The 14,328-nt window shown below is 45.8% G+C and overlaps 1 protein-coding gene across 1 annotated transcript in view; it reads right to left on the minus strand.

The window, feature by feature from the left end:
• LOC115468419 (disks large homolog 2-like) overlaps positions 1-9,938 on the minus strand; it is a 216,709-nt gene extending 206,771 nt beyond the window's left edge. Inside the window, exon 1 of the mRNA XM_030200104.1 lies at positions 9,492-9,938. Coding sequence (XP_030055964.1) covers positions 9,492-9,809 — 318 coding nt within the window. The 5' untranslated portion in view covers positions 9,810-9,938. The remainder of the gene's footprint in view (positions 1-9,491) is intronic.
• Positions 9,939-14,328: the final 4,390 nt, after the last annotated feature.

Here is a 14,328-nt window from a genome sequence, read left to right on the forward strand (position 1 = left end):
CAAATGGATTTTCTCATTAGGAGTTTTTTTACATTGGTGTCTACACCGGTGGTTAAATTAAAATTAGAAAACATAGGACCGATGATAGGATTAGCTCCACAATATACCCTGGAATCCTGTTGATAATGCAAGGCTGAGAGGCACCTTTGAAGGTGACAATCCAGGAGTGGAAGCATTATTAAATTAATATAGAAATTGAAAACAGACACACACCTGGGGAAACAACACTCAGATTTCCCTTGGAATATATAGGCAATAGACTGTTAAAAATGACAATAAAACAAAAGCTGCAACAACTGAAAAACAGCCAAACACAATCTCAAAGGGTTGTGTAGAGTGAACATACAGCAATGACAAACAAATGGGAAACACCACCAAGGTCTGACCACCAAGACACTGATAGCTATGCAAGATTTTTGTGTCCGTGATCTAGTCTCTTTCATGGGGTAAACTTTCCCACCTACTCTCAATCACAACTGTTCATAATAGAACCAGTGTTTCAAAGCATTACTGAGTACAAAAAACTTCCCAAGCCACTACTACTACTATTTAGCATTTCTATAGCGCTACAAGGCATACGCAGCGCTGTACAAACATAGAAGAAAGACAGTCCCTGCTCAAAGAGCTTACAATCTAATAGACAAAAAATAAATAAAGTAAGCAAATCAAATCAATTAATGTGAACTGGAAGGAAGAGAGGAGGGTAGGTGGAGGCGAGTGGTTACAAGTGGTTATGAGTCAAAAGCAATGTTAAAGAGGTGGGCTTTCAGTCTAAATTTAAAGGTGGCCAAGGATGGGGCAAGACGTAGGGGCTCAGGAAGTTTATTCCAGGCGTAGGGTGCAGCGAGACAGAAGGCGCGAAGTCTGGAGTTGGCAGTAGTGGAGAAGGGAACAGATAAGAAGGATTTATCCATGGAGCGGAGTGCACGGGAAGGGGTGTAGGGAAGGACGAGTGTGGAGAGATACTGGGGAGCAGCAGAGTGAATACATTTATAGGTTAGTAGAAGAAGTTTGAACAGGATGCGAAAACGGATAGGGAGCCAGTGAAGGGTCTTGAGGAGAGGGGTAGTATGAGTAAAGCGACCCTGGCGGAAGATGAGACGGGCAGCAGAGTTTTGAACCGACTGGAGAGGGGAGAGGTGACTAAGTGGGAGGCCAGCAAGAAGCAGATTGCAGTAGTCTAAACGAGAGGTGACAAGGGTGTGGATGAGGGTTTTGGTAGAGTGCTCGGAAAGAAAGGGGCGGATTTTACGGATGTTGTAAAGAAAGAAACGACAGGTCTTGGCGGTCTGCTGGATATGAGCAGAGAAGGAGAGAGAAGAGTCAAAGATGACCCCAAGGTTTCGAGCTGAGGAGACAGGGAGAATGAGAGAGCCATCAACAGAAATAGAAAATGGGGGGAGCGGGGAGGTGGGTTTGGGGGGGAAAATGAGAAGCTCGGTTTTGGTCATATTTAATTTCAGGTGGCGTTGAGACATCCAGACAGCAATGTCAGAAAAGCACGCTGAAACTTTGGTTTGGATGCAAGGTGAGATATCAGGGGTAGAAAGGTAGATTTGGGAGTCATCAGCATAGAGATGGTAGGAAAAGCCATGGGATGAGATTAATGAACCAAGGGAAGAAGTGTAGATAGAAAAGAGGAGGGGACCAAGAACAGAACCCTGAGGTACGCCGACAGGCAGAGGGATAGAAGTAGAAGAGGATCCACCAGAGTGAACACTAAAGGTGCGGAGGGAGAGGTAGGAAGAGAACCAGGAAAGGACAGAGCCCTGGAATCCAAGTGAGGACAGGGTATCGAGAAGTATGTTGTGATCGACAGTGTCAAAAGAAGCGGAAAGATCAAGAAGAATGAGGATGGAATATTGACCTCTGGATTTAGCCAGTAATAGGTCATTGGAGACTTTAGTAAGCGCAGTTTCAGCCACAGCATAGCATAAATAAACTGTAGCTTGGAAAGTTTTTGTACTTCTTTGGCCTAAGAAAAAAACATTCTTCTTCTATATATAGCCGTGGGCCAGCACTGATATCTGGGTTTAAGTGGGTAAGGGTACTGAACAAGTGAGTGGGGGTTTGGGAGTTGAAGGCAGCATCAAAGGGGTGGGCTTTTAGCCAGTGGCGTACCAAGGGGGGAGCGGTCCGCCCCGGGTGCACGCCGCTGGGGGGTGCCGCGGCGCGCGCCTGCTCCTCCGAGTTCGCTGGGCTTTGTTCGTTCGCTGCAGCTCCCTCTGCCCCGGAACAGGTTCCTGTTCCGGGGCAGGGGGAGCTGCAGCGGGCGAGCGGGGTTTGGTGAGCTCGGAGGGGCGGGCACGCGCCGCGGCGCCCCCCAGTGGCGTGCACCCGGGGGGGGTGTCATTTCGCCGGAGGGGGGGGAGGTGTCATCTAGCGGGGGGGGGGGGGGGTGCGCTGCACCCGGGGGGGGGTGCATCGGCGCTCCGCCCCGGGTGCCATCCAGACCAGGAATGCCACTGCTTTTAGCCTAGATTTGAAGACGGCTCCATCCCTGGCCGTCTTCAAGTCTAGGCTAAAAGCCCACCTTTTTGATGCTGCTTTTGGCTCCTAGACCCTTACTCATTTGTTAAGTACCCGTATTTTATCATTCCCACCTTAGTTATTCCCTTATCTCTTGTTTGTCCTAATTAGATTGTAAGCTCTGTCGAGCAGGGACTGTCTCTTCATGTTCAAGTGTACAGCACTACGTACGTCTAGTAGCGCTATAGAAATGATAAGTAGTAGTAGTCTGTGGGATTCCGGAATCTTGCTGCTCTTTGGGATTCTGCACAGAATCTTGCTACATTGGGATTCCGGAATCTTGTTACTCTTTGTCATCCCTTATTTGTTCTGTTTGCCTGTCCTAATTAGATTGTAAGCTCTGTGGAGCAGGGACTGTCTCTTCATGTTCAAGTGTACAGCGCTGCGTATGTCTAGTAGCGCTATAGAAATGATAAGTAATACATATAAGTTTATCTTGTTGGGCAGACTGGATGGACCGTGCAGGTCTTTTTCTGCCGTCATCTACTATGTTACTATGTATATATATATACATACAGTGGTGGAAATAAGTATTTGATCCCTTGCTGATTTTGTAAGTTTGCCCACTGACAAAGACATGAGCAGCCCATAATTGAAGGGTAGGTTATTGGTAACAGTGAGAGATAGCACATCACAAATTAAATCCGGAAAATCACATTGTGGAAAGTATATGAATTTATTTGCATTCTGCAGAGGGAAATAAGTATTTGATCCCCCACCAACCAGTAAGAGATCTGGCCCCTACAGACCAGGTAGATGCTCCAAATCAACTCGTTACCTGCATGACAGACAGCTGTCGGCAATGGTCACCTGTATGAAAGACACCTGTCCACAGACTCAGTGAATCAGTCAGACTCTAACCTCTACAAAATGGCCAAGAGCAAGGAGCTGTCTAAGGATGTCAGGGACAAGATCATACACCTGCACAAGGCTGGAATGGGCTACAAAACCATCAGTAAGACGCTGGGCGAGAAGGAGACAACTGTTGGTGCCATAGTAAGAAAATGGAAGAAGTACAAAATGACTGTCAATCGACAAAGATCTGGGGCTCCACGCAAAATCTCACCTCGTGGGGTATCCTTGATCATGAGGAAGGTTAGAAATCAGCCTACAACTACAAGGGGGGAACTTGTCAATGATCTCAAGGCAGCTGGGACCACTGTCACCACGAAAACCATTGGTAACACATTACGACATAACGGATTGCAATCCTGCAGTGCCCGCAAGGTCCCCCTGCTCCGGAAGGCACATGTGACGGCCCGTCTGAAGTTTGCCAGTGAACACCTGGATGATGCCGAGAGTGATTGGGAGAAGGTGCTGTGGTCAGATGAGACAAAAATTGAGCTCTTTGGCATGAACTCAACTCGCCGTGTTTGGAGGAAGAGAAATGCTGCCTATGACCCAAAGAACACCGTCCCCACTGTCAAGCATGGAGGTGGAAATGTTATGTTTTGGGGGTGTTTCTCTGCTAAGGGCACAGGACTACTTCACCGCATCAATGGGAGAATGGATGGGGCCATGTACCGTACAATTCTGAGTGACAACCTCCTTCCCTCCGCCAGGGCCTTAAAAATGGGTCGTGGCTGGGTCTTCCAGCACGACAATGACCCAAAACATACAGCCAAGGCAACAAAGGAGTGGCTCAGGAAGAAGCACATTAGGGTCATGGAGTGGCCTAGCCAGTCACCAGACCTTAATCCCATTGAAAACTTATGGAGGGAGCTGAAGCTGCGAGTTGCCAAGCGACAGCCCAGAACTCTTAATGATTTAGAGATGATCTGCAAAGAGGAGTGGACCAAAATTCCTCCTGACATGTGTGCAAACCTCATCATCAACTACAGAAGACGTCTGACCGCTGTGCTTGCCAACAAGGGTTTTGCCACCAAGTATTAGGTCTTGTTTGCCAGAGGGATTAAATACTTATTTCCCTCTGCAGAATGCAAATAAATTCATATACTTTCCACAATGTGATTTTCCGGATTTAATTTGTGATGTGCTATCTCTCACTGTTACCAATAACCTACCCTTCAATTATGGGCTGCTCATGTCTTTGTCAGTGGGCAAACTTACAAAATCAGCAAGGGATCAAATACTTATTTCCACCACTGTATATACTAGTAAAAAAAGGCCCGTTTCTGAGAAAAATGGAACGGGCGCAAGCAAGGTTTTACTGGGTGTGTGCCCCGTCCACCCCCCCCCCCCCCCGGGGTCACACCAGCCACTGATGCACCATGGCCCCCCCCCCCCAAGGTGGCAGCAGCCAGTGCACCACCGTCCACCCCCCCCCAAACAGGTCGCCAGCGCTTCCACCCCCCCCCCCATGTCCTACATCAGCAGAGCGCCGCTTCCCCCCCAATCTCCGTCAAATAGAGAAACACAATTTAAAAAGTTAACCTGCGAAAATGGTTTAACGAAGGAATCGGAGCCCCGCAGCCAGCCATGGGTTGTGAGCTGTGCATCTGCTCCTCCTCTCAGCGTTGACGTCAGTGCCCCTGGACCGGAGGTGTACCCCGTAGCGACGTGAGAGGAGGTCTCCTTCTCTCACGTCGCTACGGGGTACACTTCCGGTCCAGGGGCACTGACGTCAACGCTGAGAGGAGGAGCAGATGCACAGCTCAGAAACCATGGCTGGCTGCGGGTCCCCAATTGGTGCGTAAAAACGTTTTGGCAGCTTAACTTTTTTAATTTGGTTTTTCTATCTGACGGAGAGGAGGGGGGAAGCGGCGCTCAGCTGATGTAGGACAGAGGGTGGGTGTGAGCGGCGGCGACCTGTTTTGGGGGGGGGGGGTGGAGGGTGGAGCAGTGGGTGTTGCGATGTTGGGGGGGGCGGGGTGGAGGGTGGAGCACTGGGTGTTTTGACCTGGGGGGGTGGAGGTGGTGAGCGGTGGCAACATGTTAGGGGGGGTGTAGGGTGGTGGTGGTGGGAACTTGGGGGGGTTAAGGGTGAGGGGCGGTGATTGGGGGGCCGTGGCGTCGCACTGTTGGGAAGTTGGTAGGGGTGAGGGGCGGGGACTTTGGGGGTGTGTGGGCGTCTGGCTCGCAGATTCCTTCGTTCCGTCCCTCCCTCCCTCGGACGTTCAGGCTGGCTGCCTGCTTGCTTGCCTGCCTGCTTCCCTCCCTTCCTTGTCTCTCACGGGAGTGCTTTTTGTTTGGTCGAGTGTATGTGCTCCGCCCTCGACGTCACCACGTTTGACGCGAGGGCGGGACACAGACATGGTGAGTTGGATGGCTTCACCACCATGAACTTACGAACCGGTGTGTGATTGCCTGCACGTCAGTGTCCTCAGAATGTTGAGGGAGTGTTTTATTATAGTAGATATATATATATATATATATATATTTTTTTTTGCTATTATATTAAAGCCTAAGCAAAACTGTCAAAGCCGCATACACCTGCACACCAACCCTTCCTGCTGCGGTCTATTACCTTCTGACTGCTTGGTGGAGGAAAGAGAATGTCAAAACTCATTATTCAGACAAACACCATTAACCACCTACAGGTTTTCTCCACTGTCCCCATTCTTTCCTGCAGAGGAGCAGACATAAAATCCAGCTTCTGTATCTAAGAAGACAGGATACAGCTCCCTATGGAGCTAATTCAGTGTCAATCTTGAGCCAGAGAGTCACCAAACCCAACACTAATGTTTTGGAGGTCTGGTGCACACTATCCCCACAGCACTGTGGATCCTTGGTGACCTGAAAAGAAAAGCCCTGAGGTGGCAGATGAAGCGTGTTACTAGGTCAACTCTTGAAAACCTATTTCAGGTGAGAAAAGCATTGTAACAGCATACAGAACTACCATGTATATTCAAATATAAGCCAAAAAGTTTTGTTTAAAAAAACACCCAAATCTTGTCTGTTTATATTCAAGCCAGAGCAAAATTCCCCTGCCCCCTCCACCCCCCGGTGACTGGCATTTCTCCCCATCTCTCCCCCCCCCCCAACCATGGTAACGGGCATTCGGGCATTTCTCCTTCTCTTCCCCCCCCCCCCCCCATCCTCTGGTGACCAGCATTTCTCTCCTTGCCTCCCTCTACCACCTGACACTAACAAAAAAAATCATCATACCTGGCCAGTGTTGGCCCTTGAGTATCTACACATGTACCCCCTCTAAAATTTCTGAAGTTTGAGACAGACGTTTCAGAGAGCGTGAGAGAAGATGGGGGGGGGGGGGAGGACAGGGAGAGAAATGCCAGTCACCATGGGGGGGGGGGGGGGTTGAGGGGTGACGAAGATGGAGAGAAATGATCGATACCATGGGGGAGGGGGAAGGACAGAAATGCTGGAATATAAACCCTTAGTTTATATTCAAATTAACAGTTTTCCCCTTTCCCCTTTTTAAAGGGAACAATCTTATCTTTATGGGTTTATGTTCAAGCCTATATACTTGAACATAAACCCATGCAAATAAAATCTTAGTTTATATTTGCATGGGTTTATGTTCAAGTATATATGCTATGCATGCTCTCAACACCCAGAAGGTGTTTGGCAAGCCACCGGATGTATGTCATGACACAAAAACAAAACACAAACGTGAACTACTGTGGAATTTTTTTTAAAAGTTCCTTTTATAATTGCAGCTAATTTCACTGCCTTACGCATGGCGTTTACAGAATAAGAACTGGTGTGCACAAACCAAAGGGGAAACTAAAGGAACAAAAAGGATAAAAAAAAAAAGGATAATCTTCCAAGTACAGCACCTGTTTCTGAACTGACCCATAGCTGTTACTATGCCTCCTGTACTAATGAAGGTTTAGTGGAGGAAAGAAGCCGCTGGAGCTCAGTCAGCCATTTCTGTGATGAACCACACCAGCCACATCACATTCCTTATTCTGATGGAATGCCAGCAAACAGGATCAGCACAGAGGCCAGACTCAGGCAAGGTTTGGAGAGGAATTAAAATAAGCCCGCTGTAGGTTTAGTTAATAAGCAGCCCCAATCTCTTGTGCTTTCCTACTGAGGCACAGCTCATCCTCCTCTCTCAAACTGCTTCCACCCAGCGCATAAAAAGTAAAGAGATAAGATCCTCTGAGTACAAGGCATTGTGTTGCGTTGCTACGGGAGATGGATTGTTCTCGCTCCTGACTGCTGATAAGTGTAACAGCGAGCGCTGATAATATTTTTATTATCCATTTATATTCTGTATCGTTCTACCCCATACTGAACCTTATTCTGGTCTTTAGTTCCAAACATGCCTCGTGCAGATACTCTTGTGTTTTAAGCATGTAAGGTGAGTTCTGCCATTATAATGTCACTAGGCAATTCTCTCTCATATTTTTCTGAGATATAGATACATCCTTCATACTTCTAAAATACTGGCCAGTTTCTTGACATGTGAACATATATTCATTCTAAATGTGTCAAAATGCACGTCTATGCTTGTACACACACACACACACCATCATATTATTAGGCTTCAATTTACTGTTTTCAATTTTATCTCATTTACTGCATTTATGTTTATTCTTGGTTATTTTACTATTGTTATGCTGTTAACAAAATTGTAAGTTTTATGCTAAACTGTCCCTGCTGTAACACCACCTTGGGTGAATCTCTTCATAAAGGCAGCCAATAAATCCCAATAAATAAATAACATATATGTTATATTCCCAACAATTTGGCACGTTTAATTTAATCTGAGCACCTCACCTTTAGATTGAATTTTCTCCCCACCCCATTTTATTTCACCTGCACTTTTTGACTGATCTTGCAGAATAGTTTCAGAATATATGAATGCCTTCTTTTCTAGCTAGGGCTACATTATTTTGAAACATATTTGATCAAACCCTGCTGTGTTTGGATTGCAAGATATGCTTAGGTCTCTTGTACGGAGTTATACTTGTAGAAAAGATAGCCGTATTATAAATCAAAGCCGTTTTAATCACATCTCAAACTGTCAAAATTCCTGTTGTCAATGTTATAATTGGCAAATGCAAAAGCAGCGAGTTCATTTTAATACAGGTAACTCAGACAGTCTAAGCATCAGACAACATCAAATTGTTATGAATACAACTGTGCTTTTTTTTTCAATTGCAGTGTATACAGAATACATACATATTCTGCATCAAATTAAAAATATTAAGAGATGCAAACATGCTGCATCTTTCAGCATCTTTATGTTTTTAACTGAGCAGCAGTGCAGTTAGTTTCTGGGGCACGATGATATGCAGCCACGAATTAACAAGGAAAACGTTTACTTAGATATTCTGCCTCACAAGAAGTTGTGTTTTCTAACAAGGGCAGAATGAAATATGATACAGAACTGGAACCCTGCACACTACTTAAACCTGAATGAGACTGAAAAAAAAGCTAGAACAAGATCAGACAGCAGTAACAGACGGAAATCTCCCACACATGTTCTTTTTAAATGACACAGCACTGTAAGTTTGTTAACAGCCCTTAGGTATTAAAAGTTAATAATGCACAAGTAACCTCCACTTGTTTGAAATAAACTTTCTGGTGTTGGAAGAGATGTGACTACTGAGATCGCATATCCACAACAAATCAGAAAGAATTTTTAAGAAGGAAATTTAAAATATTTTCCTTTTTTTCCCCCAGTCTCAGGTACTAAAAGAATTTTTGCACGTATCACCTTTCTACCAAATGCAAACAAATCTTTATATCGTGCTATCAAAAAGCAGATAACGCTATCTGTACTCCAAACGCTGTATATTCCTGAGTAGCTTTTAAGAATCAAATATTAATGATTTCTCAGGACTAGAAAATCTGATTTATACACCGTAAAGAAAACCCATTAAGGAAAACTATCGTTGCCTGGTGATATAGGCCATGCAGCAGTTGCATTCAGCATGCAAATATAATTTTACTGACCATACAAACATTCAAGTAAGCACTATTACATAGAGACAAGGGAAAGAAAAAGTTGCTCAGCCATACCGAATCTCACAAATAAGTTTTGTTTCAGGATCTCCAAGTGCATGCAACTTTATCAGGAGGCTCACCTGCACTGGGTTGTACCAGCCATGGGAACAGGGGCAGCCTGACCACCATTCTCCTGCGGTTTCTTTGCGCTTTGGCATACTTTTATTGGGGCTCTTTCGTATAGTGTCCCACAGAGAAGAGAACCTAGTCCTGCTCTGAACTGACCCCAGGGTTCCTGAGGTTGGCAGTGTCTGTGTGTTGCAGTACAGTCCGTAGGGGTTCCGTTGCCATCCACAAGAACAGTGGGCATCACCCACCAAGGCAGGCACACCTCTGCTTCCACTCATCCCTTCAGCTCCCCTGTAGCAACTGTGTTGTTTGGCAAGGTAGGCAGTCATGTTCCACTGCTAACAGGTGCTTTCCTTGTCCAGTCTAGATGAACATTTTTCTCCGCTTAGGTAGAATAAAGTCCTTTTCTCTGGACCCTCAATTTCTTTACCAGCTGCTTTGAGCAATGCATCGTGGGAGCAAGGAGACCAGGGCTGCACACATTATCTGTTGGCTGGTAGCTCTTTGTCAGTAGATGACTCAACTCACAGAGCAACTTGACAGCATCCCTGCTCCAGGCAGAAGCAATCAATGCTCTACACTGCCAGGCTACAAGGCAGTGTTACTGTGCAACAGACCTTTTCCAGCTGAAATAGCAAAGCATCAAAGCCTCCCGCAGGTAAAATTCCTAAACATGCATTTTGTAGCATAAACCGAGAAATGAAGCCATGCCAAAGTAATTCTGTCGGTAAGATGGCAGTTCTCCCTCAAAAACAATCTATTCAGATGAAAATAATATAGAGCATACAATTAAAACCTACTAAAGCGTAAGTCTGTAACCAGCTTCTAAGATTGACACTACTTACACAGTCAAATTACTGAGAAAATAATTCCTCGCATTAAAAGCACAAGTAAAAAAAAGTGATGTCGGATTGAATATTACCAATTTAAATAACAATTTTAACAGAAAAACTTGAAAGAGCACTGTTACTGAAGTGTGGTAAAGTTTTGCTCTTACCATGCATTAGCTACAAACAGCAGCACATGGAAAGTGCAAAGCCTGCGTGGTAAATGAAGGTGATGTGCCCAGCATTTGCCTTGCATTTTCTGCACAGCGCAGTTACTGCGTTAAATGCAGTGGCAGATAGCACAGGAACACCATGTTATCTGGCAATTCATTTAACATAGCAGGGCGGGGAGGACGACACATACATAAATGTCTAATAGCCATGGCAGTGCACCTCAGAACCCTTGTCCGATACTACCCCGAAGGTCCTATATCCTCTAAAGTTCTGATCTCCCCCGAATTCCTTATCACAGCATCTGATCTCCCCCTGAAAGCTCCCACACATCTGATCTTCCTCAATTCCGCCCCCACATACACATTCGGTCCCCCTCTGAAGGTCCCCCACTGGTCTCTTCTCACCCCTGTACACAAACCTTGGCCAAAGAAAACTTCCTTGCCCCTACCCCATCACCCTGACCCAAAACCTACCCAGGGCTGTCCATGATGGTCAGTGGTCCCAGGGCAAGAGCAGTCCCTCTCAGCTCCTGCCCAGGCTTCAGATGGGCTCCATAAAGGCCACCACGACCCCTTGTGGTAGTCTGATGGTACTACTGATATGGGGCATTCTTTCCTGCTGGCCTCTGGAGCCATTCACTCTGCCATATACTTTCACTTTTATAAACTCACAGGCCAAGCCAGGTTTACAGTAAGCCCACCTGCTGCTGTTTCCTTCCCCACCTGGCCTGGAAGCATTACAAACAGGTCATGAGGATGCAAAGAGCACATCATGCTCCCTCTTTCCCTGGAAACCCCTCACATCCTGAAACTGCAATACTGCAGCCAAGGGTAGATGCATTATTTTCTGTTTACTTTTCTAAGGTTTAATTTGTAAATCAGTTGCACATTGGGAATCCCTAAGGGGCACTTTTACTAGAGGGCGGGAGGGGTAGCACCGGTTTGGCGCAGGGGCGTAGCCAGACACCCAATTTTGGATGGGCCTGGGCCCAAGATGGGTGGGCAGAAGAACCCCACCCCATCCCACAGGTGATTTGGTCTCTCCTTCTCTCGCCTGCATGCCATATGGTCTCTCAAATATCCCCCCTCTCCTGCACACCTTTTAAATAGATTTTCACTGGCAGTAAGCAGCAACCAATACACAGTATTCATGTTGGCCCCACATCTTTCCCACTGATGCAGTTTCCTGTTTCTGCATAGGCGGGAATACATCAGAGGGGAAGGCTTTGGGGCCGGTGTGAGAGGGATTGCATGTCTATGTTCAACAAGATCAACGTTGGGATTTATACCTGCTACCTGGGACATCTAGATTTTATTTGTAAACCACATAAGAACATAAGCATTTGCCATACTGGGACAGACTGAAGGTCCTATAAGCCCAGTATCCCGTTTCCAACAATGGCCTCCCAGGTCGCAAGATCCCAAAACAGGAGAATATATTTTGTGGTGCTTATCCTTAGACATAAGCAGTGGATTTTCCCCAAGGCCATGTTAATAATGGCTTATGGACTTTTCTTTTAGGAAGTTATCCAAACCTTTTTTAAACCTTGCTAAACTAACTGGGAAAGGGAGAGAGAAATGGGACTTGATATACCACCTTTCTGTGGTTTTTGCAACTACATTCAAAGTGGTGTACATACAGTATTATATACAGGTACTTATTTGTACATAGGGTGAGGGAGGGTTAAGTAACTTCCCCAGAGTAACAGAGAACTGCAGTGGGAATCGAACCCAGGTCCCCAGGAGCAAAGTCTACTGCACTAACCACTAGGCAACTCCTCCTTTTCTGCTTTTACAACATTCTCTGGCAATGAATTCCAGAGTTTAATTACACGTTGAGTGAAGAAATATTTTCTCCGATTTGTTTCAAAATTACTACTTTGTAGCTTCATTGCGTGCCCCCTAGTCCTAGTATTGTTGGAAAGAATAAAGAAGCAATTCACGTCTACCCGTTCCATTCCACGCCATCTAATTTGTGGCACAAAATATAGAATTAGGAGGATGATGTCTTAATGTTTGAAATCCCAAGCTCCAAACTTAGAAAGAATGGTGAGGAGGAGCAAAGTAGTTATTATGGTCTGCGGTGGACTCCGACCACAAATCAGCTTTTTTTTTTCCATGGTGCAGGTAATACTTACCTTTTGTCAAGTAAGCCTGTAAGTGGCCATACAGTTATATGGGTTAAATTTAGTAAAACTTAGAGCAGGCCTTGGTGAAGTGGAAACGATATCAATAGTGGCAATATTCATATAAGGTGAGTATTGTGTTCAATTCTGGCTGCTACAGTTCAAAAAAGATACAGTAGAATTAGAAATGGTACAGAGAAGGGCAACCAAAGTGATCAAGAGTGGCCTAGTGGTGAGAGCACCGGTCTTGCAATCCAGAAGGTGGCCAGTTCAAATCCCACTGCTGCTCCTTGTGATCTTGGGCAAGTCACTTAACCCTCCATTGCCTCAGGTACAAACTTAGATTGTGAGCCCTCCTGTGACAGAGAAATATCCAGTGTACCTGAATGTAACGCACCTTGAGCTACTACTGAAAAAGGTGTGAGCAAAATCTAAATAAATATTGAAGATTCTACATGGAATGTTGTTATTATTGGAGATTCTACATGGAATGTTGCTACTATTTGAAATTCTGTTGCTACTATTGGAGATTCTACATGGAATGTTAATGTTGCTATTCCACTAGCAACATTCCATGTAGAAGCCTGCCCTTGCAGGTCAGCAACGTGGCTGCGCAGGCTTCTGTTTCTGTGAGTCTGACGTCCTGCACGTACGTACGTGCAGGACGTCAGACTCACAGAAACAGAAGCCTGCGCGGTCGAATTGCTGATCTGCAAGGGCAGGCTTCTACATGGAATGTTGCTAGTGGAGGAGCAGCCTAGTGGCTAGTGCAGTGGAACATAGAATGAGATTCTACATAGAACATTGCTAGTGGAGGCACTCCTAGTGGTTAGAGCACTGGTCTTGCAATCCCGAGGTGGCCGGTTCAAATCCCACTGCTGCTCCTTGTGATCTTGGGCAAGTCACTTAACCCTCCATTGCCTCAGGTACAAACTTAGATTGTGAGCCCTCCTGGGACAGAGAAATATCCAGTGTAACTGAATGTAACTCACATTGAGCTACTACTGAAAAAGGTGTGAGCAAAATCCAAATTCTGTTGCTACTATCTGAGATTTTACATGGAATGTTGCTATTATTTGAGATTCTGTTGCTACTGTTTGAGATTCTAGATGGAATGTTGCTACTATTTGAGATTCTACATGCAATGTTAATGTTGATATTCCACTAGCAACATTCCATGTAGAAGCCTGCCCTTGCAGATCAGCAACGCGGTTGCGCAGGCTTCTGTTTCTGTGAGTCTGACGTCCTGCACATATGTGCAGGACGTCAGAACTCACAGAAACAGAAGCCTGCGCGGCCACATTGCTGATCTGCAAGGGCAGGCTTCTACATGGAATATTGCTAGTGGAGGAGTAGCCTAGTGGTTAGTGCAGTGGAACATCGAACGTTGCTACTATTTGAGATTCTACATGGAATGTTGCTATTATTGGTGATTCTACATGGAATGCTGCTGAGTGGAGGAGTGGCCTAGTGGTTAGAGCACCGGTCTTGCAATCCAGAGGTGGCCGGTTGAAATCCTGCTGCTGCTCCTTGTGATCTTGGGCAAGTCACTTAACCCTCCATTGCCTCAGGTACAAACTTAGATTGTGAGCCCTCCTGGGACAGAGCAATATGCAGAGCACCTGAATGTAACTCACCCTGAGCTACTACTGAAAAAGGTGTGAGCAAAATCTAAATCAATAAGAGGGTGGAACGACTGAGGAAAGGCTAAAGAGGTTAGGG

This window comes from Microcaecilia unicolor, chromosome 4 (genome assembly GCF_901765095.1).
Source record: "Microcaecilia unicolor chromosome 4, aMicUni1.1, whole genome shotgun sequence".
In the NCBI taxonomy this organism is placed as follows: Eukaryota; Metazoa; Chordata; class Amphibia; order Gymnophiona; family Siphonopidae; genus Microcaecilia; species Microcaecilia unicolor.